This window comes from Stegastes partitus, unplaced genomic scaffold, assembly GCF_000690725.1.
Source record: "Stegastes partitus isolate 25-593 unplaced genomic scaffold, Stegastes_partitus-1.0.2 Scaffold315, whole genome shotgun sequence".
NCBI classification, from domain to species: domain Eukaryota; kingdom Metazoa; phylum Chordata; class Actinopteri; family Pomacentridae; genus Stegastes; species Stegastes partitus.
Genome location: NW_007578046.1, coordinates 428400 through 454490, shown reverse-complemented (window position 1 = coordinate 454490; position 26091 = coordinate 428400). Strand labels below are relative to the sequence as shown.

General features: G+C 39.7%; 3 protein-coding genes across 3 annotated transcripts in view; all 3 read right to left on the bottom strand.

Annotated features, from left to right (window-relative positions):
• LOC103358513 (insulin-like growth factor 1 receptor) overlaps positions 1-2084 on the bottom strand; it is a 75321-nt gene extending 73237 nt beyond the window's left edge. The window contains exon 1 of the mRNA XM_008283512.1: positions 1892-2084. Within this exon, the coding sequence (XP_008281734.1) occupies positions 1892-1997 (106 nt within the window). The 5' untranslated portion in view covers positions 1998-2084. The remainder of the gene's footprint in view (positions 1-1891) is intronic.
• A 5923-nt stretch (positions 2085-8007) lies between these two features.
• Positions 8008-14292, bottom strand: LOC103358512 (high affinity choline transporter 1-like). Its single transcript, XM_008283511.1, has 8 exons — positions 14109-14292; positions 13879-13992; positions 12357-12512; positions 12068-12216; positions 11759-11905; positions 10267-10420; positions 9765-9982; positions 8008-9669 (listed from the first exon to the last, which is right to left on the bottom strand). The coding sequence occupies exons 1-8, from the start codon at positions 14290-14292 to the stop codon at positions 9154-9156; spliced, it is 1638 nt and encodes a 545-aa protein (XP_008281733.1). The 3' UTR covers positions 8008-9153.
• Positions 14293-20711: 6419 nt separating this feature from the next.
• Positions 20712-25870, bottom strand: cfap161 (cilia and flagella associated protein 161). The gene is made up of 8 exons (XM_008283509.1): positions 25799-25870; positions 24569-24658; positions 24255-24472; positions 24080-24161; positions 21961-21996; positions 21701-21823; positions 21472-21545; positions 20712-20954 (listed from the first exon to the last, which is right to left on the bottom strand). Exons 1-8 carry the CDS (start codon positions 25868-25870, stop codon positions 20786-20788), a joined length of 864 nt encoding a protein of 287 aa, XP_008281731.1. The 3' UTR covers positions 20712-20785.
• Positions 25871-26091: the final 221 nt, after the last annotated feature.

Below are 26091 nucleotides of genomic sequence, written 5' to 3'. Positions count from 1 at the left end.
AGCTTTTTCATGTTGAGTTTTTGTTGTCAACGGGGTTATGATTGTACTTCATGTTTATGCTGAGGTCATAGGACATAGAGGTGGTGGTAAAGTGGATTGTATTAGATTTAAAAGTGTTCCTAATATTAACCCCATTTGCATGTACGACAGGGACAAGATGTTAGAAACACTTTTAAATGTAACGCAGTCCATTTCACCACCTTCACCCACCATGACCTCAATAATAAACAGTGACTAGAATCAACACCTTTTGGACAACAAGACCTGACAACAAAGCAGAGTTTACAGCAGAGGTTGCTGTATTGGAATGCATCACATTTCACAAGTGTACCAGCAAGTGTACAGTGAAAGTCCAGTCTAAATTTATGGTTATTGACAGAAACGGCATAAACCAGACCTCATTCCTCAGCCCTGTTTATAAGAGAAAACTTAATGTAACATGTCACATTTCTTTCACTCTGCTAAATATTTAGCTCACAGACAAAAAAATAAAAAAAGAAGGAATTGCTAAATCATCTGTAGAATCCAGCTGGTGTTGGCTGGAAGTTTTTGCAAGATGGATAAGGTGTTTTTTTTTCTTTAGCCAAAAGCGTATTTAGAGAGCTGTCACAGAAAAGCCGACACATCAGCAACAATCAGTCACATACTGACCTTATATATACTGTATCATTGCCAATGAATAGAGAGGGCAACCCTCATTGACTCTCATTGATCAGCTGTTCTATTTTAGCACTGGCATAAAAAATCAAAAAAATAAAAAGCAGCCTTGACTCTGGCAGCTCCCAGTGCATTAGATAAGATTAGAGCTGATGAAATTTATGAGCCTTTTGAAAAAATTTTGAAAGCATGAAACAAAACTTTGAAATCAGTGGCCAGGAGGTTGAGACATTCTGCATAGTTACACTACATTTCATTTACTTTGAAAAGCGACTTTTAGAACACAATTTCACCAGAAGCTGTTTCTCTTTTTATTTCCTACAATAAAACATTCAAAGAAAAAGCCTGGCTGAAAAAAATAAAAATGAAAAAATGAAAAAAAAATATTCTGCTCGTGTTATTCGGTATTTTTTTTTTAAACTTTGTGCAGATAAAAGTGGAGCATTTATAGATATTTCACCCACTTGAGTGCCTTCAATCGTGTCTTGTATTTAATCAGTGTGAAAAGATCAAGGTGTGAAGGCTGGAATGGAAACAAGCTTGACTCAGGTGCTCCTGGATTTTTAAGGCTTGTCACTGCACAGATGTAATCAGATTACTGCCATGTGTCCGACAATGTATTCATTTTCTCACCATCGTGACTATTTATAATTAGAACCGTTTATTCAACCGCCCTGTGTGTGCTTTCTGTGACTGCATGGGATTTCGAGAAGCAAAGGATCGCCTGATTTTTGGCTGTTCATGCGCAGCGACGCCACACTACGAAATGCAAAATGGCCACATGGTCGTAGTAACCTTCAGCCCTGCTCCCTGGATTCATCCTCTGCTTTCTGGATGCCTCGGGTCAAAATTTACGCCGGCGTGTGCTCAGAATGTTACCTCGTTTCGAAACGAACGTGACGCTTTCATCGGATAAGATGATTTTTACGCGCAGCGGCGACTATTTTTGGGTAATTGTGTTCACCCATACTGACGGCAGCTGTACCACATGGTCCTCCTCAGCTAATATATAAGTAACATGCGCTGCAAGCTCACCGGGTTTGACGCATTCAGTCTCTTTAAGTCCGAATATAACAAGAAATAAACCTGGTTGTTTTGTAAATAAGAAAACCGATGCGTTTTTGCGCATATCTCCCACCAGTTGGCAAAATATTCCTGTTTTTTGGGGGGGTTGAAAAAAAAGGCCTTCCCTTGTTTAAGAAATAAATTTGAAGCAAATAAAAGAAATACTTACTCTCTCCATTTGTGGACCATATGCAGATAGCGGAGACAGACAGCATCAAACCCCAAAACAAGGTCGGGCTACCCATCGGTGTTTCTGATCTCACGTTCCTGAACATAATTTTCCCCTCCAAACAATAAAGAAAAAACAACAACAACAAAAACAAAAAAAGCAGGGACAAAACGAAAATAAAATAATCAGCTTGTACACATCAGCTCCTTCTTTTAAAAAAGACAGCCTTCAGGTGGAGAAAAGTTTTTTTTAAAAATGATAATAAATGTGTCTGTAGCCCACAAGGCTACTCTCCGGTAGCCTGCAAATGCGTGGTGGCTCGTCTACCTGGGTTTGCTCGTCCCCCCAAAAAAATATAAATAAAAAGGTGTAAAAATGGTTGGAAGAGGGAAATCCTTTGAGGAAAACAATCCTTAAAACAGTCTGCTATTTTTGCCAGTCACAGGATACTTTAACGTTGGCTGGTATGGCACACAAGCCAGTGATTTTACTGGATAAATGATGGTAATCCCCATCTTCATTCTCCATCTCTTGAAAACAGCAGTGCGCGCACAGTGCGATCAGGCCTGGTTCAAAACAGCAACAACACAAAAATACATATATATCAGGCCAAATGTTATTACTGGTAGCCTTTACCACGGTAATAAATTAACGCCAGTGTCGCTCACAAGAATCCCCCGTGTGTGAATGACTGTGTACGAGGAGGAGGAGGAGGAGGAGGTGGGGTGGGGGCAGAAAACACGTCCAGATCCACAGGGGTGGTGGCTGCGAGGTTGAAAAATGAATGAAAAACCTTTTTTTGCTTATGCCATTCAGCCAGCACAGGCTCTCGATCCCCACCAAGCAGCTCTGCCTCGCAACGAGAAGTCGTCCCTTTTTTTTTTTTTTTTTTTTTTTAGAAAAAAAAAAAAAAAGCAATTTTCCAGCTCCTCGGCTCGGACTTATCTCTGCCGTCAGTCGGGATTTGCAGCTGAAAGAAAATACCAGACTTGTGCCACGCAAGAGAATGGGTCTCCAGCTCTCCAAAGCTAGACGACCTCGGCTGGGGTGGGAGGGAGAATATGTCCAAGGAGTTGCCCTTTAAGAGTGTTTTCTTGTTTTGCCTTTTTATCCGCGCGCACAAGAGAAAGCGAAAAATAATCAAACTCCCGTTGCGCGTGTATCCAGAGGCTGAAATCCTGCAGTTCGCCCTCGGTTAAAGCAGGCTGTGGGTCTCCGCTGCTCCGTGGAATCGCTGCTGTAAACAAGAGTCGGCTTCTCTCACACAGAAACACATAGTGCTACGGATAAGGTGGCCGGGAGAAGGGCGGAAAAACCGGAACGGATTCCGGACCCAGAGATTCTCAGAGCGCACGACGCCCCGTGCAGGACGCACACACACACCCCCAGCTGGGTGTTTCTCGGAGTGAGGAGTGAGGAGTGTGCCGGTTTTATTTAGATAACTTTCAGTACCTTTAGGAAAAGCCAAACCGTCTATTCTTGCTTTACCCTTTGTGATCAACATACAGTCAAATGTATTCATACCCTTCCATTAAAGAAAAGGCAAAACTCACAATAATCACTCAAATAACCAGAAACTGGAAAAAGTAATAATAAATAAAAATTTGCTAAATTATAATTTAGTGAAATAAGACATTGCTTTTGAATTGTGGTTGAAAAGAATAATTTAAAAAAAACAACAAAAAAAAACTGGCCCAGACAAATTCGAGCTCTTTGCTGATGAGCAGTGGGCCAAAATCAAAATACCTGTCAACAGGTGCAGAAGTCTGACTGAGAGTTACAGAAAAAGTATATATATTTCTGTTGAACCACAATTCAAAAGCAATGTCATGATTTTTATTCAATTTTTATTTATTATTACTTTTGTCAATTTTAACTTATTTATTTCAGTGACAGCTGTTCTTTTTTTTCTTCTTTAATGGGAGGGTATGAATACATTTGAGGACGACTGTATACAGCAAACTGTTCCAAACCAGGCAATGTCTCACTATTATGTGCGACTTAAAGGCTATTTTGTCTGTTTCTCCTCACTTCATCTTTTAAATCAATCAGATTGGGTGTCGGGACAAAAACATACAGTCAGATTTCACCAAACTTCACCAAATTTGCAACATGATACCATTTTTTCTCACATTTATTTTGTCCAATTTTAATCAAACCAGCATGTGAACCCAACAGGCAAAATTAATATCAGAATTGTTGCACCATCTTGGCCTGTGTGTCTTACAAAGTGGACACATGACTGAGATGTTAAGGACCCTGCGGTGGCACCTGATCTTGTTCTATTTTTAAATCTAATGAAATGTGTGTCAAAATGTCGGATTTGTTGCTCGTGATGTTTTAGTTGATGTGACACTTATTCTTCAGTAAATTTGTGTTTAATCAAAATGATATTGATCCAGGTGAATCCACTTCAGGAACACTCAGGAACACTGCTTGGCTTCTGGGACTAGATGTGCACATGAAGGGACTCAAAAAAAATGAAACCAGTTTTTTTTTTACAAGTTAACCTGGCCCTTATTGAACAACATTTGCAAACCTTTGAGATGCTTGTGTCAGTTAAAGATATAGAAATGTTATGTCTGGTCTTTCTGAAACCTTCTGACTGATAAATATGTATATATGAAGAGTTCATTTGCAAAAACAGACAACTCCATCTTCACAGACCTCCAGAAAACCTACTTTTCTATCATCTACCTGAGACAATATCAATCAAACTTAAGTTATATCTACTTTTGTCATTTCTACTGAGTCAAGTCCACTCAGTGTGATTGATATTATTTTTAGTAAACAACAAAAAAAATGTTTTCTGAAAATCTACAAAGATAGAGGTATCTGTCTTTGCAAATTAACTGTTCATATATTTGAAAGAAAGATCCTGAAGAAACTAAAATGGAACAGAAGTGACATCTGACAAGACTAAATGTTCCCGTGAACCTTTCAGCAGACGACATGCTAAAGTTAAAAGTGCAACAAAACTGAATCAGTGGATATTTTAAATGAATGCAGCAGTTACAGCATTTTGTTTTTCTTGTTTCAGGGAGTAAAATGATGATAATTTCACTCCTGTACATTACAGTTTATTTCTAGTGAAGCAGATTCTACCGAGTTTATGTGTTTTATTCCATGTATATGTGTATGTGATGTGTATTTGTCTGGGGTCACACCAAGGTCAGCTCCTACTCTGGGACTTCTTCACACAAGTGAGAAGTGCAGCTTAATATTTAATGACTTGTAAAATTGTAAATGTGTGTTTCTGCAAATCATTTATAGCTAAGATAAAGAAATCAGTGTAGACATACTCTTAAACGAGAGCTTCTCCCAGTAGACTGAAACAGTTTATAGGCCGCTTCACTGGAAGAAGAAAAAAAAGCATGTTACATTATTGTGTTAATTCACATGGAAACATATTTTATTCTAATTTAAATGGTTGTTAAGTTGCAGCAATATTTAGTGGAAAATAATTAGATGAGTATCCAAAAAAGACGAAACAGTGTTTTTAAGATTTCTTGCTGTTGGAATAAATAGGACAACGTTGAATAGCATGAAGTGTATTTAGTGCACTGGAGCTGTACCATAGGTTACACTGCTCAGCAGCATCACAGGCGCAAAGGAAAACCAGACATGGAGCTTCATCCAGCATGGGACTGCCAGCTCTGAATTTATCTTTCATTCATCCCATATATGCAGAGAGAGGGTGTGCAAGGGAGCTTTCATCCTGCTCAGGGTTTGTAGCATCACTTCTAAAAAAAAAATCACATGCATGCAGGTGCACAGGCAGTGGAGCATTTGACTGAGGTAAACACTGACTTTTCTACTGTTTTCATCTCATTTTTAGTAGTTTTCTGTTTTCTGAAATGTCCAGTTAGTTTTTTTTTTACTGTGAAAATGACTTCAAGCAGAAATGAAAAGTGCATTTTTACAAGCAAAATAAATATTCCAGCATTTAGTTATGTGAGTTGGCGAATACTCCCCAACATTACCAGATAACACAGCTAGTATTTTCAACTTTTTTTTTTTTGGGAGGGGTGTGGGGATAGGTGCTGAGATGTTTGTAAAAACAAACCAGAATTGCATTAAATCAGAGGAGTCATTTATTTGCACAGAAGTGTAATATTACAGGTACATGCAATAACTTATGTTACATGCAAGAGACAAGTGAAGTGTAAGAAACAAAAACCGAAGCTTTCCTCAAGATATAAAAATGGACGAAATCTGATTGTAACCATGGGTGAGTAGCTATGAACAAAGTGTCCTAACAAAACTTCTTCTTTTTTTTTTCTTTCTTGTACTTTAAAATTGCAGTTTGATTATTTTCTTGGACTCGTCCTCTAATGAGGCGGTTTTAAAAAATGGCAGTAGTGAATGTGAAACTATGCATGACTGACACTGAACAAGCTGCTTTGTGTGTGTGTATGTGTGCGTGCTGTTAAACTGCAATTTTGTGGATTTCTTTTCTTTTTTTTCTCTCTCTCTTCAGTGTTTTTGAGAATAACCACCTCATGACACTGAATCTGGTGAAGCTGCTTTAAGGGCCTTTTAATGGTTAAGTGTCGCCCTCTGCTGTTGCAAGGGACGTGTTACAGTGGTGGTATTCAAATGTGCAAAATACTACTAGATATAAAGTCAAGTCATTGCTTTTGAGACGACGAAGGCAAATACTTTAAAGTGGTTGTAAATATTGTAGGTAAAAAATAATATTAGCTGTCATTTAAGATTAAAAAAAAAAAAAAAAAAAGCAAGTCACTCGAGTAGTTTAAATAACGCACAGAGCTTGTATTTTTGGCACCGTTTTATGCCTTTTTCACACACAAACACACCAACACTGAGAATCTATGGAGTGTAAAGATTAGAGACACCCTTCATTTTTATGAACACTTGCAATAACAAAACATCTATAAAATAGTAAATGGGACATTCCATCTCAAATCATCAGGGGCCTTCTGCTCGACCAACTTATTGTTTTTTAAATCAAAAGCTATTCAAAATAGTATCTGAAATATACGATTGAGACATCAAATCCCAGGTTATAGTTTGTTAAATTGCCTATTCACACACTTTTAGCATGTTGTTTTTTTTCACACATCTGAGGTTATGTTTGGTTGACAATATCTCAGGAACTATTAAAGATAAAAGCCTGCAAACTTTACTGTTATTTCACATCATTCCATTGATTCTGAATCTGTTGGTGTATCAGATATTCTCTGAATATGGGTGAGTTAGAACACATTATAAAAAATTAGATGTATATCTATATGATAATGTAGAAGTTCCATCCATCCATTATCTATACACCGCTTAATCCTCACTAGGGTTGTGGGGGGCTGGAGTCTATCCCAGCTGACTTAGGGTGAAGGCAGGGGACACCCTGGACAGGTCACCAGTCTATCACAGGACTACACTTAGAGACAGACAACCAAGCACACTCACATTCACACCTACGGACAATTTAGAATCACTAATTAACCTCAACATGTTTTTGTGGGAGGAAGCCGAAGAACCTGGAGAGAACCCACGCTGCACGGGGAGAGCATGCAACGCAGAAAGATCCTGGGTGTCCTCACCGGGACGCGAACCAGCAACCTTTTGCAGCGAGGCAATGGTGCTAAGCACCGCCCCACCTTGCAGCCCAATGTAGAAGTCAACCAGTGATATTTTCTGAACCATATGTAGTCGCATGTTGCAACAATACAAAACAAAACATACAGAATACTTTTAAATATGAAGTACTTCATCACAAAAATGTAAAAGAAAGTTATTTTTGTTGAATTTTAGTGACTGACTGAGCAGGAATGATAAGCTGTACCATTTTTTTATGCTGATGTCACCCGAATGTAGTGATAATTCCCAAAGAAATGATACAAACCTACATGTCAAGTCTTCTTCAGACCAAGGTTTGTGCCTACAAAACAGGGTCTGAAAATGAAAAAACAAAACAAACAAACACATATTTTTTTTTTTTTATTTTGTGAGCCGCTCTGTGACTTTTGCGCTCTGTTTTCTGTGTGTTTTGGTCTCTCTTGTTATTTGGGTTTTTTGTGTTTTTTTTTGGTTTTTTTTGTATCTTGTCATACCTGCTCAATCAGTTATAACAGTCGAACAAAAATAGCTTTTTTCATTTTTGTCACCAAGTACATCATATTTAAAAAGGATTCTATATGTTTCGTTTTCTATTATTGTTACACGCAACTAGATGTGGTTCAGAAAATATCACTAGTTCACTTCTGCATCATCAACTTTTGTGTGTGCTCAAAGATGGGACTTTCCAAGAGAGCTTCCATTTTTAAAAAAATATTTCAACTCACTCATAATCACAAGTCATTTGATCGACTTGTCTAATATTGCAGATTCTGAATCGATGGCATAATGAGAAAGATAAGTGAACATTACGGCCCTTTATCTTTAATAGTTCCTGAGATCTTGTCATTCAAACATAGCCTCAAAATTCAACGTGCAAAAAAACGTGTTGAAAGTGTGTCGACGGGCAGTTTATTTAAAAAACGTTGTCTTGTAAAGTGTTTGATGTGTCAAGCTAAAATTTCCTTAAATTTTCAGGCAAGTCAGAGATGGTCGAACAAAAACTGTTCTAAAAATCGGATGACTCAAGAAGGAATGACTAAGTGTAATTCTCTATTTGGATGGCAGTAAATAATGATCCCTTGAAAGAATATGACAGTTAACACTTATTCCAAAAGGCACCTCTTGTGAGTTGCTGAGGGACACTCAGAGTACTCAAGTACTGCATCTCCAACTGCGGTAAAGCTTTGTGCTCTTCGCGCTAAATCAATGCAAAGAGGCAAAACTGCCTCTTAGAAAGTGTTATATCGGTGAATGCACGAAAATGGCATCACCTGTGCCGAGTTTAATTTGCTCAAAAAAGTTTGAGTGGACAAGACTAAAGTTCCAAAATGTCGGGTCCTCATATGTGACCCTGCAATAATTTAGTTTTAGAGAAACACTAGTGGTCAGCATCAATACGACATGGGCGCAAATGCCCTCAAGCAGCGAGCCCCCCCAGGTTGATTCCCTGCCGGGTTGGACCCTGTCCTGCATGTCAGTCCCCTGCTATCTTTCCCTACGTTTTCTGTCTCTGTCCACTATATCTATCTAATAAAAGCAACATGTCAAAAAATATTCTAAATTTAAAAACAAAAAAAAAAAAGACTGAATGACTCAGCTGCCTCCCCGAATCCCTCTCAGCATACCTGTGGTCAGAGATTGTGCAGGTTTAGGTATACTTTGAGGTTTGTACTTAAATTAGCCTAGAATTTTGTATTACGAGCACTGTCGTCATCCTCGCAGTGGACAGGTATTTCCTCTCCCTCTGTCTCTATTTTCTCTTCGAACACTCGCAGTATATCCCAGGATTGAGGAATCAGTTGTTTACTGAAAACCAGCTCCATCAGCCAGGACACCGCAGCAACACTTAACACAGAGGACAGCATGGCTAGAGTCCTGTAGGGGAAGTGCTGTGTGACAACTCCGTTCTCCTCCCTCCAACCAGGGTACAGGAGGAGAGGAGGGATCCCAAGCACTGGCTCCCCACTCATCAAGCGCAGCAGCAGACCTACTACGTAGCCACTAATAGCACCGTAGGTATTGGCACAACGGCAGTGCAGCACACAGACCAGCTGTGGGAAGATCAAGCAGTAGACGAGGTCCCCGCTTAGTATCCAGAGGGCAAAGACGCTGTCATCACCAAAGGCCAGGCCTGTCCCTGCCAGGCCCACCAGCAGCACGCTAAGGCGGATCACCCACTGCAGCTCCCTCTCCGACGCCTGCAGGAGGACAAGCGGAAAAATGGACGGTAAAAACTTTGCTTGGTGCTGAATCCGACAGTCACACACACACACACACTCGCGCGCACACACACCTGCTTCCTCAAAGTCGTCTTGTATATGTTTTGCGTAAACATGGATGCTGAGGACAGCAGCACAGAGTCCATGGAGGACATAACTGCTGCAGCCACAGAACCAACGCCTAACACTGAGACCCAGGTGGGTGTGAGGTATTGCAGGGCAAGTGGCAGGATCTTCCCTGCATCCCCTCGCTCAAAAGGAGGAGGTAGACCATACTCTGTCTGGTTCCAGTCTTAGAGGTGAGGAGAGGAAGAGAGAGGAGAGCATACAGAGGCAGAGAAAGAAACGAAATAATAGGATTGGGAAAAAGCTTTTAAGATTATGGTCAGCAAATGAAAATAAAATAAGAATATTAAGCACTGGGGAGCAATAGGCTAAACATCTGAAAACAAGCAAATGCCTCAGTAAGACATGCTAACTATAAGCAAATGCTCACAAATAAAAACACAACTGAAATCATACATCATCCTAGGACATTTCCCGAACATACATGTGAGTGCTTGCATTCAAGTGTACCTGCAGAAGCAGCCACAACTCCAATGACAACAGAAGGGATTCCCATAATAAAAATTGTCCCAGCCGCAGCAAAACAGGTGACCTGAGCCTGAGCAGAGGAGGCTGCAGAGAGGATTCTCTGGTATAGAGCTTGATATGCCAGTCCCCCTAAAGCCTACAACACACACATGCATACACAACACATGCTTCGTCAGTTAGCAACTTTGCAATTAGTGGACTTACGACTGATCAAACACAGATATTCGTCTAATAGCATTAATAACAGCATTATAATATGCCAGTTCCAGGGCTGTGGTCAGTGACTGTGACCTGTGCTTTTCCTCAAACGACAAGTCACGATGTCTATAGTCATCTTTTCGTTTAACTCAGCTAAATCTATTTGAAACACAGGGTGTCTCACACAGAAACAGCTCCATTACTAAACAAAGCTATGCTAAACGTAAAGCTCAAGTGTCATTTTAACAGCAGGAAAAGCACAGATCTTAATCATAAAACTAACAATGTCTGAATTGCATTTATCTGCTCCAGTTTCAGGGATGTAGAGTTGTGCATTTTGACAAGTATTTCTGATTCTGACACCTGAATAGAGCCTTTCTTATTGTTTGAGGGTTTTTAAATGCACATTGACTGGAGGCAGTAGGTCCTGATTTTCATTTTGAGAAAAGCTGATTTCTATCATAATAATAAAACGCACTTATTTAAGAAGATAAGATACCATGCAGTTTCAACATTACCTTGTACCTAACCACAACTGTAATAAATGAGCTGGAAGCAGATACAAAGACATCAGACAAAGGGCATGGGTCATGACAAGCCATAAAGTCAACGAGTGACAACTTCAGACGACTGACAAATTAAAGGAAAACCTGAAGCTGTGAGGGGATCCAGTAACTTTGTTGTGCTGTGTGAAGGACTCTGCTGGTTCCATTTAGGCCCACTTGCCCCTTTAGAGGGAAGGGTCACAGGAAATCATCATGACGTTGTTCTGAGTCATCCTGATAAAACATTTCTATCCTGATGAGAGTGGGCTCTTCCAGGATGACAATGCTGATTGGTGAGTGAATAGTTTAATTAGTATGAAGAAGATGTGAATCATACGTGATGGCCTTCACAGTCACCAGATCTCAACCCAGTTGAACACATAAGGACGGTGCTGTCACGTGTTAGACAGCACACTTGTCATCAAAACACCAAAGGAGGGAATACCTTTAAGAAATACCTCCCCCCAGTAAAGTCCCAGAGACTTCAAGAATCACTGCCAAGGAGGACTGAAGCTTATCTGGCAGCACGTGATGATCAGACACCTTACTATCTAACAGCTTCATGTTGGTTTTTCCTTTAATGAGTCACCCGTCTGGGCATGTTAAACATAAACTCTTTGCACATAAAACTGCACAGGGTTTCTGCTTGTGTGCTATGACTGAGCTAAGAAAGTTGCATTTGAGCTTCCTAACTGCACATGAGCGACACAAAAATAAGTTAAGATTTTAACCAGTAGCAGCACGTCATCGGCCCATTTTCCCGCATCTGCCAGCTCCAGCTCCCCGAGCCACGAGTGTCCGCTTGATTGGTTGAGGTGGGTCGTTGGTGAGATGTCAGTAACTGCAGGACTGAGCAACAAAAAAGGAATACAGAGCCACTGAAATAGAAAAAAACAGCAGTTATAGCAAAACCGAGGACAAGTTGTTCACCGAATTGCTGACATTTCTTAACTGATATATTAGTCTGTCATTATTTCTCCTCATGTTTCTTTCACTCTCTTGCACTCACTCTATATTTTTGTCTCTGCTTTATTTCTTACCAGGCTGACAAAGATGAAAACAAGCTGGATGATATCAGTATATGCCACCGAGTAGAGACCTCCCAGGAACGTGTATATGATGGAGACAGCAGCCGAGATGACGATGGAGATGGCGGACGACAGCCCGAGAATCACGCTCATCGTTCCTCCTGAAGAAAAAAAAACATTAAATCAGACATGGCATGATGTCATAATACTGTCCACAATATCTGATTGTGATGTGATAGACTCCGGCAGAATCATTTCATTAATATTTCATGTTTAATTGATGCATAAAGAGTTTACATACCCAGAGCAGCAAGGATGCAGGCAACCCACAAAATATCACTGACTAAAGCAGGAAGCAGGAGCGTTGCAGTGAATACGTTGCCATAGCGATTCTGAAACGGGTCCAGCATGGTCACGTAACGCTTCGACCTCATGGGTTTGGCAAAAAACAATCCTCCTTAAAGAACAAGAGTATACAAACAAAACTATTGAAGAGAAAATCACACTTTGTTTACTTTTATATTTCAAATAGAAATTAAACAATAAACCCATTCAACAGAACCTACAGCACATGTTTCCTCCCGCAGTGTAACAACAAGCAAGTTAGATGAAGGGGGAAATTTATTGTTCCTAACAATCTACTGAAGGCGTATGATGGGAAAACACAATTGAGCAGACTTCACATATTCAACTTTTGCTTACAAGTTGTCAAAGAGACGCAAAAGTCTCATTCCTCTGATGCAAGCAGAAGCAAACTTTTAAGATTATATCAGACACATATCTCTCTGTTTGACGAAATTTGACGTTGTTTAAAAAGTGTGCTTGTTATTGCGCTTAAACTGGCCTTGTGCTGTTGGCAGAAGTAGCCTAAACTACGTTTAAATGCCCCAAACTGACAAGAATAAATCCCACTCTGTGGCTCTGAGTTCAAGATTACAGAAAACGCTGCTTGATCATTTTTGATGCCAACTTTAATAATGACAATCATAATAAAAAGTTTTTCCTTGTTGTCAACAATTTGCCCATGAAAAGTGCAATAACTTTCACACAGCATTTCTCTACCCCAAATAAACAATTACAAACAAACAAAGCAACATTTTTGCCTCAGATTCTCACATTTCATTTGCTGCTTCATCTACAGTGGACAGCACAGCAACACTGAAAATCAGCCACTCAATTCAATGTTATTATTTCTCTGTGTTAGAAACTTTGATTGCCTAGAAGCCATGCCTAGCTATTCTTCCTCCTGATGTTTGGAAAGAGAACGGCAGTCGGACCTTGCAGTCAGGCCTTGCGTGAACTCATGAGTATGAAAGGATGAATGACTGGCTTCTCTTTAGATGCTCTCGTGCTGAATGAAGACTTACAGGAGCAGCTGTGTACCTGTAAAACAAAGCCTTTATTATATACTTCACCTCATCTGACACCAGCTTCTATTAGATCTTTCTGGTGAAGGCTCCTCTCAGATGAGTTTGAGATGCGGTTAGCATTGTGTGCTGTTTCACATTGGCCTCACAGACACAGGAAACCCAAACTCATTTTTAAATACAGCCCTTGTTTATCTTCACAGCCGGCAATCTATTTTTTCAGATAATATTTCAACTGGCCGAGAAACTGCTTTCATTTTAGAGTGAAGCACACTGTGCTCTGTAACACATCAATGTACTCAGTGTTGAAACCTTATCAGCTGTGTGTAACTCACATTTAGGCTGAAGAGTATCAGGACAAAGTATGGCACACATGTCCTAAGGGTTGCAATGACCATCAGCTATCCTTCTGCTGTGCGTTCTTATACAGAAGCGTCTTCTGTTTTGGCTACTTACCCAAAAACAAATTGATAACATATGCAGGAGGACCAATGGCCCAGATGAGACCTTGAGTAGGAGAATAAACAGCCTCAGCGGTTCCCATGATGTAACCCCCTCCAACCCAAGTTGCTAAAAGCAAAGCACAGAAAATAAACAAGTCAAGAATGGATCAACAAAACATGAGGAATGGAGCATATAGTGTACACGATAATTACCACTGGCACAAATAAAATCATGGGTCCTACCTGTCATGGTAAAAACCCCGACCAGGGCGTTGATGTTGCGCCCACCAACGATAGTCACTTCGCTCTTGCTGTCGGCACATGTCTTCTCCACTTTTTTGGACTTCCTGGATCCCCAGATTCCAATTACCAGGATGAAAACATAAAAAACCACCACAGCCGCCAGTCCAGGGACATCCACTCCCATGATTGTTCGGTTACTCAATAAATCCACTGTTCATCAGTTGCCCTAACAAAACAAATAAACAAACAAAAGCACGATGAGGACAAAAAAAAAGTCAACTGAAAAAGCAGCTGTTACTGCAACATGGGGGCTGCGCTCCAACCACCAACAAGACCGTGTATTTTTTTACCGGGGTACATTTTCCCACAACCACGAAGCACCACTGTGTGAAATGAGCTCTTTTCAGCCAAATACATCTCAGCTCGGCCTTGACAGACAATGACTAGGATGTGAATAGGCAGACTGACGTTACTTCCTGTAGGTGAAGTTTTACAACCAAACTATTTCTTGTGCTAACTGCTTCTGGCTACACCACATAAATGAATTTCACCTTGCTGTTTTAGGTCTGATGGCATCATAAATCCACAGCACACGGACAGCTGATTAAAGAAGGGTTTCATTCAGGGATGCTGCACATTGTATATATATAAAAAAACAAAACATGTAGCCAGGGTCTGGCCATTGAGGGACTTTGTGATTTGTCAAAAAAAAATTCAAAAACCTCCCTGGGGGAGTTTGGACTGTTCAGTCAAAAGTTTACACATGGCTTCAGGCTGGTCGCAGTATTTTTAGATAGTGTTTTCCCACCAGGATTTGTTCTTCCTTCGTCAGAGTAGTTTTCCTGGCAGTGGGAGGGCCTTGAAGCAGCATCAGTCATGCCATGCAACGGAGCTCTGTGCTAGTGCACACTTAAATAGTCAATTCTATCACTCAGATCATTAACAGAGAGACAAATGTTACATAGTGAATTAAGTTTATTTCAATATTTAGAAATGGTAACAGCCGAATTATTGTGGAGTAGATATCTAAATATACTGGCAGTTCAATATCGCCCTCACTGTCGAACACCGCTTTAAGAAAAACCTCAGGCTGCCTAACTGATTTCCCAATCAAATACTGTCACAAGCTGCTGTATGGAAATATAATCATCATTAAATCACTGTTTGGCCTGAAGAAGCTCTGCCCATATCGCACGTTACTCTGCACTGGCTTTGATCGCTTATAGTTACAAGCAGCTTAGGCCTGACGTGTTTCTGGTGTCGTGCCACATAATGATCACCTGCCAGAAGGTGACTGCACTCTGCTGAAGCGGTTATCATTTTATCACTGTTGTATTGTAAAGATAACAGCCAACAGGATAATTGCAAAGGAGATAATTTCTTTATTTTATATCTAAAAGACATCCATAAATCATGCTACAGTCCTAAAAGGGATATTCGACACACCATAGTCTGGACATTGGAAAAAAAATCCTAAATGACTGCCTACACTCACCCTAAATGTCAGCCGTGATCACACTTTAAATTTGTGCCAATGCTTAAGTTTCACAAAAGAGACGCTTTTTGCTACAGAAATAAAATTGCATGTTGTGACCGTCTGATCCAGATGAAAGCTTCATAAAACTGCACAACATAAACTCAGACGATCACAGAAGATGATGGAAAATGACCACTTTTTTTGGCGTCTTTTCAGGTGCAGCGGGGGTCCCTGGGAGTAGGTTGTCCTTTCTCAGGAGTTCTTTGTGTTGCCATGACAGTGGCAACTTTCTGCTTAAGTGTTTCTGTCTGACAGTGTGCGAACAGGGCTGCACACCCTTGCTACTATAACTCACTTTTTTTTTTGTCTATCTAGCACCTTTTTAGTGGGAACATGTGTCTTAGTGACTTCACCTTAATTGTGGCATCTAGTCTAAGCCACAACCACCTCCGGCTACATCTGCTGCCTACACCCAGCTGTTAAACAAGAAGTGCATCCAAACCCATGCATAGGATACTGTGAGCAAAACTGAGGGATGGAGGTTAAAACTTCTCCACATGTTCTAACCAGCTTATTGAGGTCAATTTATTTTACAAATGGAGAAGCTGTTATAGCACAGAATGCAGTAACATTAGCTTAAAGGAAATAAATATCAAAATCAGCAGAAAACTGTCTTTAACTCAGGGATCTCACTGTTCCAAATAGGTACAGGATTAAGGACAGAGTTTGTGGCAGTGGTGAGGTCAAACTTAAAGCGTTGCAGTGACGTGACACAACAGATTAGATTTTCATTTACTCACTGCCTCACATCAGCGCAACACAAAGAACTTTCATGACACTTTATGAACCTAGTTTTAAGTTTTAAATTCCTTCAAAGATCTACTTTAAATGCAGAAAAATAGCAATTAAATATAAAACATTTAAATAATTCTAAAATATTATGACCACAGTAATTCTATTAAACTTCCATACACAATTTTTAGTTTGTTTGGATAGTTTGTTTGTTTGGATTTTGGTTTTTGGCTCCTTCCCACCGTTGCCGACCTCTTGCTGAGTCCAAAGGCAACTCTGGATTGTTGGGTTCTCTGTTCAGATTCATAAAGTGTTCACCGTACTATGTTAAGCGCCACGAGATGACATATGTTGTAAACTGAGCTTTATAAATAAAACTGAATTGAATCGAATGCACTTACTGGTGGTCAGGTTGGCTGGTTTGATTTCAGTTGAGTATATCCACCAGTTTTGTTTGTCGTCCTGTGTGTGTTTCAGAGATCTTCTGTCATACAAAGTCCATGCTCTACCAAGTCCTTCTTGTTAAGAACTTATTGCTGCTCAGGTCACCCTGACCTGTTCGTCAGGTAGTTAGACTGCTATCAGTGAAGGACTTCCCATGATGCAAAGAGCTCTTCTCCTCTGCTCTCCCCTCTTTCCCTCTCTATGCATTTATAGGCCACCTCTGCATATCCTTTATGTTGTGTCTTCTCTCTTGCACAGTTGGTGTGTTTTTGTTCCTCTCTGCAGGTATCTCTGGCTCCAGCGCCGCATGTTTCTGACCTGCTGTTACTGGCTCCACCAAACTGCCCAGTGTGTGTTCTTCTTTTGTTTGCTATCTGCCTGTTTCTCACCGCTATCCATTTCTCTCTCCATTCTCCCCTCACCCCAACCAGTCAAGGCAGATGGCTGCCCTCTCTGAGCCTGGTTCTGGGGGAGGTTCATCCCATTGAAAGGGAGTTTTTTTTATTGTTGTCACTGTCACCAAATGCTTGCTCAAAGAGAATTGTTAAAATGGTTAGGTTACGCTCTGTAATATAATATTGCAAGGCCTTGATCTTATTATGCGAAGATGTTGTGTATCGGTGCTCTGGAAATGACGCTGAATTGAAGTGGATTAAATTTGAGTCACCATTTCTTAATTCTCTGATGCTTTTGGCTCAATTGACCTCTTTGCAGCGCTTATAGGTCATACATATAACAATCTGATGCTAGTTTCTGGGATTTTATTTCCGTAGGATGTGGGAGAGGGACACGATTGGTCAATATCGACACGTGACCTTCTTCCACTGCCTCATGGGAAATGAGTAGAAACAGATTGTGCTTACATAGAGGCTGAGATAAGGACGCGGCTGCCCAGATGCGCGCACGTCTGCATTTGTCAAACATTAATTACGATCACGACTTTAAAATATGTATATGTAAAACACAGAATGAACAAATCCGCGGCCAATTGAGCTGAAAGGATCCAATTTATCATAATGAGCCAAATTGCATCTTCCTTTCTAACCGGGAAATGCCAAAAATATTAAAGACAGTAAATTGTGTCAACGTGTGGTGACCTTACCTTTCTGTAGGAGAGGAGTGCTTCTTCACAGGACCGCTGCATGGAGAAAGGTGCATAACGGTATTGTAAAACGTCCTGATATTGTTACTCTGTCGCTGCGTCGCGTTCAGCGCTCCCACAATGTTGAGAACCGAAGCCGGCGGTGTGTTCAGTCCGTCGTTGCAAAAGCTCCGTAGCTGCACCTGCAGCGTTCGCTTCGAATGGCTCCGAGAACACACATAAATCACATAAAGAAATACGGTAGCAAAATTAGCGCAAATCCAAAACCTCGCGGGGAAACAGCCACTTCGAAACAAACGCAAACCAGCTGGAACGTTTTCACTTGAACGCACCCCAGAGATGGGCGGCGATTCGACGCACCGTTACCTCAAGCAGCCAGGATGATACCAGAGCCCTCGGAGAGGCCTCCTGTGGACCTTAACACCACAAGGAGTAACAGAATTCCCAGTTTAGCGCTGTAGTTTACTACACAGAAACGTTATGCCCGACAGTGTTTGCCCAGGGATGCGCTGAGCGCCTTTTCCACGGGGATAGATTTTGCCGCACAGCAATTGCATTTGCACAATTCCAGCACAGCATGTGTGACTAATATCATAGCCTATATCAAAATGTAAGATAAGCTGCGCAGCGTTACATCTAAGTGAGAGAATACTGATAAGAGCAAGGGCGCAATCTTCGGTCAGACACAATTAAAACACTGAAATCTGATTTTGTGCGCAATGAAAGGCTTATCTTAATCATATATATATATATCTATATCTATATCTATCTATCTATCTATCTATCTATCTATCTATCTATATATTTATATATCTTCACAACTCCAATGAAGGTCTGGATTCATCCACAGAAGCTTCAGCACAAACAGTTCTACCTGATGAACCAGGAATCTGGAATGCTGATTATTATTATAATTTTTATTTTTTTTTACCGTCAGGCTATAGAAGTTCTTTGCGCTTTGCCACGTGCGTAAATGCGCATACCAGTCCCAATTTACAGAAGGAGTGGGAGGAAATAAGCTGACCAGAGGCAGCAGTGGCTAATAAACAGGACGTCACTGAGAATGGTCTTAATGTGATGTCTGGGACATCTTGTACCCATCTGTTAAGTTTCTGAAAGAAACATATTTGCATATTCATAGATTCTGGATTTTTCAATGAGATATTAGTATCATTTATAGAAAATTCTAATCATTCAAATAAACTCTCATATGGAAAAAAAAAAACCCAAAACTATTGGACACAAAATTTAATTCAAAGCTGCCGATTTTGATTTTTCATGAAATAACTACTTTGATTGCAGAAAATATAGCTCAAAAATGAACAATACAGCATCTAAATGATTCCAAAATATTACCAGTACAGTGCTTGGAATGTAATTCTATTAAACTTTCCTTCACTGATAATGCATTCCTAACTGTGTGTGGTTTTTAGTTTGATGGTCATATCAATTACTGGTCAAGTAAGTAATTCTATACTCAATAAATATTTAATGTTCGAGTTCAGCTGAATATATTCACCAGTGTGGTCTGTTGTTGTGTGTCTTCTAGAGATCTTCCGTGGTACAAAAGTCCATACTCAACCTTTAAGATAAGGCTTCAAACGCTCCTTTTTGATAAAGCTTATTGTTATGGTTACTCAGGTCACCCTGACCCATCCCTTACTTCAATAGACTGCTGCTATCGGGGACGTCCCTCGATGCACTGAGCAACTCTCCCCTACTCTTCCCTCTTATACTCTCCATGCACTTAATACGCCACCATTGCATGTCCTTAACTTTGTGTCTTGTCCCTGTGGTAGTTCATGTTGTACCCTCTCTGCAAAGAACCTGACAGTCAGCTGTGGCTAACAAACACGACCTCAGCAGGTATATTCATAATCCTGCAAAATCCAGAATGAGTAAAACTAGATCAGCATCGCTTGAGACGTTAATCTGACATGTTTGAGGTTTGCATGAGTCACACTCATAGCTGTACTTTCACAGACACGTCAATATATATTTAGTAATCGATACCAGTGGGTGGTGCAGCGCTTCTTAGACAAACGCTGAGGCTTGATGAACATCAACTGGGCCGCCTCGGCAGATGAGTATTTACTCTGTAATAGTGAGGACAGAGGTGCTCGCAGAACGCATGGTTATGCTCAAGAATGAGAGTACAAGCAGGAATGAACAAACAAGCTCTCTGGTGATGTACAGAGGTTTAACTGTAGGGATCAGATTGTCCATATGTGACGTGCCCCTAATTTAACACTAGTAGAAGTGAAATTATTGAAAATCAAGCTACACAATGACTGTCTTGCATATGAATTCTCAGAGGAAAACTGTGTTAATTTGAAAGTCAGATTCAGTTTAAACACTCGTGTGATTTCACAATTCTTGTCAGAGGAATGGCACTTACACAGGTTAAATGCCATTTAAACCTTCACTACTTCTTATATAAAGACAATAATATAAATGTACGTAAACATTTACTTTTTACTCTTTGGTGTTTTTAAAGCTTTTGAACACATTGAAGGTGAAACGACTGCATTACGTCAGCTACTAAGAACAGTCAACCTTTTTCTTCAATTCATCAAAGGAATCTATTACTCCTACTTCATCCCTGTGTTTCTTTGATATCTCATATTAAACTGGTTACAGAGAACGCTTTAAATGCATGGAAAAAGGGCCCCTTCATCCCTCTTTCCAATATCACTTTTGTTGTCTAATGCCATTCCCTACACAGAGCAACTGGAGTGCCCCCCTTCCTTGCATAAGAAGTAAAAATCAGTGATGCAAACAGAAAAAGAACCATTTATTATAAAACTTTGAGGTGCTGCCACCCTAGAATGGCTGGTGTCAGATGTGGATGCCAGGGTATTCCTATGAGAGCGCCTTGCTGTCAACTGCTGACTGTGGGCGGTTGAAAAGCACAAGTCCATCCCCTGCAGGGTCAGAGGTGCACAGAACCCAGTGGTTGTTTTCCTGTTCAGCTTTATGGGAGTCCAAGAAGGTGTGAGCTGTAACCTCATACTCTTTGCCATACATGGTCCTGCAAGGACACGACTGTTACACACTACAAAATGACAGCTGGCAGACAGGGGCTGTAACATGATTTTTAGCAGCCATACTTGGAGGTTCTCATCCATTGATTACAAAAGTGAATCTACATGGGGTATTTTTCTGACAGATTGTTTTATCAAGCTACAGCAGATTGTTTGTTGGTTTTAAAAATAGATGATTGTAGTAAAGCTACAGCTCATAGCTACTTTGGAGGTGGTAGGAGTTGTAATGGTTTTTTCGTGTCAATGTAACAATGATTTAAAAAAAAAAATAAAGCTCTACCAGGCTGTTTACCTGGAGCTTCTCCTCTATATACCTCCCTCTGTGTACTACATATTACACACAGCATTGGCTACTATTGGTTCCAGTGTAGCATGAGCCAATGGTTCCCCAAGTAGACATCAGACATAAAAGCAACACAAATCAACAGACTTTATATTGCATTCACAACACAGCATAATCTATTTTGTTCAGTGTTAGATGTAAAATCAAAAAGGATAAAATACCAAATGACTTGATCACCCAGAACAGCCAGAGCCTGGTTTGTCTTGCAGTGTGTTATCAGCACCTTCTTATTAGCCTGTAAAAAATAAAGATATTGATAAGTGCACGAAAATGTTCAATGCAATGCAGATGTGGGGAAACACAGAGCATTTTATACAGTATTGACTTACAGAAAGTGCTGAGGTTGCAGCAAGTTAAATGTTTAACCTTAAAGTCACAGGAAAGACTTACGTGAACCGGCTGGCCCTCATGTCCAAGTCTCTCCTGGGGGTCAAAGTGCACAATCTTCCACCAGGACAGAAAGGAACTGCTGTCATCTAGGTTTACTTCTTGGAGGCGAGACTTCTTTGCACACTTTAAGATTAAGCCACAACAATTCTCCATTTAACTAAGTATGCACGTGAGATTACCACATGTATGCTTCGTTAAAGGTTTGGTTTTGCACTGCAGTGTGTTCTGTTTTGATGATCTGAAGTTGAAACTTGATATACCTTTTGAAAACTTTTTATGTCACTCGTCAAGCAAAGCTGAGGAAAGAAAGGACACAAAATATGTGAACAGAAGTGACAAACCAAAGATGACATGTACGTGTTGTTTTAAGAAGTACTGATCAGTACAAGGGACATGATACTCATAACTCAACCATGAGCAACTGACAGTAAAGACTCTCGTATAGTTATTCCACTGATTTAGTATTTGAACTTGCACGTAAATGGGGGACTACACTGTACCACCTCATTGGATTATCTAAAAACAACTGGGGCAAGTGATCCAGGTGTAGATATCATAGATGAGTCTTGGACAGGTGGATGTTCTTCCTCAGTCAATGCTTGAAATAGGATTTTGCAGTTCAAAATATTTCACCTACTTTGCAAAATGTATCCAAATATAAATCCAACCAGCAACCAAAGTGGACTTTCACCGCCTTCACAAGCCTGTATGCCCTGGCACTGCCCAGCTTTAACTACATACTAGGAAAACATTTTGCAGTCACTATCAGACATCACTGTTGCTCGGCCTGTTGCTCCGAATCCACTGGCAATAATCTCTGGAATCTGATGTAGTGCAAATCAGCTTTTAATATAACACAAAATCATTTGCTGCTCTGTAGAATGTTAATTGATGTTATTAAATGGGAAGCAAACCCAGGCTCCCATCCACTCTGCCCTTATGAATGAAATGAAAAAAAAAAAAAAAGAAAAATACTTTATTCATCCCAGAAGGGAAATTCAATAATGAATAATAAATATAAAATAAAAATAATAAATGAAGGATGTTATACAACTCTTGAACTTGGAAAAAAATTGTTTCTCACGAAAACGGTTTAAAGACAAATTTTACCAGACCTCATAACCCTTTTTAGACCGCTAAAATAACAATGCACAAACTTTTCCCACAAACTAGCGTATGTTAAGCATGAATCACATAAGCAAAGTGGACCTTCAACATCTATTTAAATTGTCCCTCCAAGATAAATGGGAAAAAAAAATGTTTTCAAATTAATCTTGCCTTTATAGATCTTTTACGTTGCTTATGTCTGAATGGTATTTGAAGTCAATAGTAACTTGTTCATACTGAGAAAGAAGGAAAATGCTGTAACAACCATCGTTCTTGGCACTTTCAGGCTCAGCTTTAAAATGAATGAAAAGGAAAAAATCTGTAAAAAGGAAAGACATGATAGGTTTATATCCCCCCACACACATTTTGGTAATTCATTGTTTATCTCTGTTTTCATGACTGTTCTGCCATTTATTTTTATTTTATTTTATATATTTTGTTTGTACCTCTACCAGAAATCTTTTTTTGGTCTTGTTTTAATTGCTTATTTAACATCAAAATGATCAACACAGTGATGACTGATCAAACCCAGCCAAGTTAAAGACATCTGTCTATATAATGGATTTCATGTTGAGTAGGAAATACTTACAAAAGCATCTTCATTGTATCCATCTTAACAATAATAAGCAGCATTATATTTTTAGCACCTACTGTGTAAAGTAATATCAGTTCAACTTAAGAAAGACAAAGATGAGGTAAACTACTGAACATAGGTTGAAAAATTTGAGCACTAATTCTGCATTCCAGTAGGTGGAGCACTAGCAACATGAAATATCAATACACTGGTAGAGGTGGGAATCAGGTTTTTAGAATAAAATAAAAACAACTGTAAAGCTCCTATAAAACAACAACAAAATGACCAAAATAAATTCCTATAGCTCCATTACACTTAAAGCTTTTTCATACTGATCTCACGATCCCCATCACTGGTATTACACTTCCAATACTGCATCTATCATTGGACTTGGTCTGTCTGGTAAATGATGTCTTCTAACTCCACACATCTAGTTTGTATCTGTCTCTAAGCACAAGTGAAACTGCATTGTTCCACAATAACCTACAATCAGGGTTATTTTCTTAGAATTTCAGAGGATATTATAAACCTGCTTTCACAGAACGTTCGAGTGACATGCTAAGGGACCACCATGTGTAAAATCATTGTCAGCACTTTTAACAGAGCAGTCAGTCTTTGTGTATAAAATTCTTTTAAATGTATCCATGCGTGTGTGTGTGTGTGTGTGTGTGTGTGTGTGTGTCTGTAAGTTCACTTACTCCCCTGGCAAAGCCACTTGTTGTTTTCAGGGCAAAACTCTGGTCAAAAAGAAGAGTTGATCCTTCAGGACTTCCATCCACGCTGCAGTCACACAAGCAGTGTTACAAGTTTACATCAGGGATCCTTACCTAAGTGTGCTGAGGGTTATGTTGATGTCATTTTAAGTGTGTTTACCTGGTAACGATGAAAGCAGTGCGTGTGCAGGCCTGAATGCCTCGTCCTGCGCTGACTTCACAGGGGATTCGAATGCCGGGCGAAGGGATCTTAGTCACACTGTTGATGTCTGCATTGATGCTAACTGCAGTGCTTTCCCTGTTTTCCCCTCCCAGGTTCACCAACATCACAACATCTCCAAAGTGCAACAGACCATCGTTTGACACAGAGAGATTTACCTACAGATATGGACAAACATCACTGTTATCATCACCACGACTGTGTCACTGCTGTTACTTTTAATTGTGTTCGTCATCATCTTTACATCATTTTACCGGTCTCAACATGTTCTGTATGAGGAAGTCTACTTTCTGGGTAACAAGTTCTCCTCTCTCTTTTTTCTCCAGATGTTCTTTGACTGCATCCTGGAAAAACATTAAGATAGACAATGCTGTATTTGTTGTATTGTAAGGCCAACAAACTTCAGCATAAAATAACTTTCACAATATCATGAAATAAACAATACAGTCACTTATTAGTTGTAGTCTTATTATTGTTGCTGTTGTTTTGTCCTTTCAGCGTGTTTATGTGAAATGTAAATATCAAGTTGCACATAAATTAACTCTTTAAACTCTAGTTAGTGAGCCGGAAATGTTTTAAAATCTTGGACTGTATGCTGTACTACATAAATGGTTCACAGCGACAGAAATTTACATTTATATTCAAAATCTAGAAAAGATTAATTACTGTGACCTTTTAAGAAATGTTTAATAAACTGCCCGTTTTTTGTAGATCAGATTATATAGTTTAAAAAAAAAACCCTGTGATGTGTTGAATACTTACTCAGGATAAGGATCTTCAATTAGGAGCTACAACAATCTAATGACAATCTAATGCTTCTGTCAGAAAATGTAGAATAACATATTTTGTCAACCGTAAAAGTATAAATGCCTAAAACTAAAGACATTAAAAGTTATCAATATAGCTGTTTTTCTAATTTCTTATTTCTGTATTCTGTCCTTCTCTTCCACATTAATCTTTATTTCTGAATGCCCCCGAGAAGCATTTATTTTTCTCAGGTTGTCTGTGTATTTCCAGTGCAAACAGGACTTTGCAATTTAGCAATACAAACCCCTTTTCGTCCTAAAAAAATAAAAATAAAAATACAACTTCCGTGTGGGTGAAGAGCAAAGGAAAACTGTTCTCAATCAATTATCATTCCTTCCTTTTGCTGTTTGTATAGTAAATGAATAAATGTCCAAATGTAGCAGCTAGTTATTAATAATAATCTGAAAAGCCAGTGGCTAAGATGATTTGTACCAGCAAGAACAGCTTTGCTAGGTCTGGCATGCCAAGTAGATGCTTGGTATTAAATTCACTTCCTTAAAATGGTAGCCTCAGAATCATGTTGAAATGGTGCCATTGCCATTTTAAATATAGTCAATATTTAACACAAGTACGTGCAAACAGTTTTTAAAAAACTAAACCAATGTTTACTTGCTCTAATGTTAAAAACATTAGCTAACTGAACGACTAAATGTTGGCGTCTGTCTCTCGAAACAAACCTCTTCTAAGTGCCGGTCCTCAAACCAGTTCCCGACCTTCAGTTTGGAGCGGTGAGTTCTCAAATGAGCCATTCTGAGTATAATTCTGATAAATATGGTATTAATACCGCAGCTAATGTTAATACATACAAGCTAATGTTGGAATTTGACCGTCGCCGAGGCACTAGTTTATGTGGTAGTTTCTATGGTAACGGTGTTCTCGCCAGTTCTCGCTGATTGTCGCGAGAGGGCGTGCTGGCACAACACTCAGATTTCTTGGTGTTTCTTCTCACTCCCACGCCGGCACGACACAA

What these genes read in the sequence shown, in the direction of transcription:
- LOC103358512 (XM_008283511.1), bottom strand. Translation starts at nt 14,292, where the DNA reads ATGGGAGTGGATGTCCCTGGACTGGCGGCTGTGGTGGTTTTTTATGTT. An exon ending in CGGGGTTTTTACCATGACAG is followed by an intron (nt 13,993 to 14,108) that starts GTAGGACCCATG and finishes CTTTGCTTTTAG; the next exon opens with CAACTTGGGTTGGAGGGGGT. An exon ending in TTTTCATCTTTGTCAGCCTG is followed by an intron (nt 11,906 to 12,067) that starts GTAAGAAATAAA and finishes TTTCTATTTCAG; the next exon opens with TGGCTCTGTATTCCTTTTTT.
- cfap161 (XM_008283509.1), bottom strand. Translation starts at nt 25,870, where the DNA reads ATGGCTCATTTGAGAACTCACCGCTCCAAACTGAAGGTCGGGAACTGG. An exon ending in ATGAGGGCCAGCCGGTTCAC is followed by an intron (nt 21,546 to 21,700) that starts GTAAGTCTTTCC and finishes TATTTTTTACAG; the next exon opens with GCTAATAAGAAGGTGCTGAT. An exon ending in CTGGGTGATCAAGTCATTTG is followed by an intron (nt 20,955 to 21,471) that starts GTATTTTATCCT and finishes GTGTCCTTGCAG; the next exon opens with GACCATGTATGGCAAAGAGT.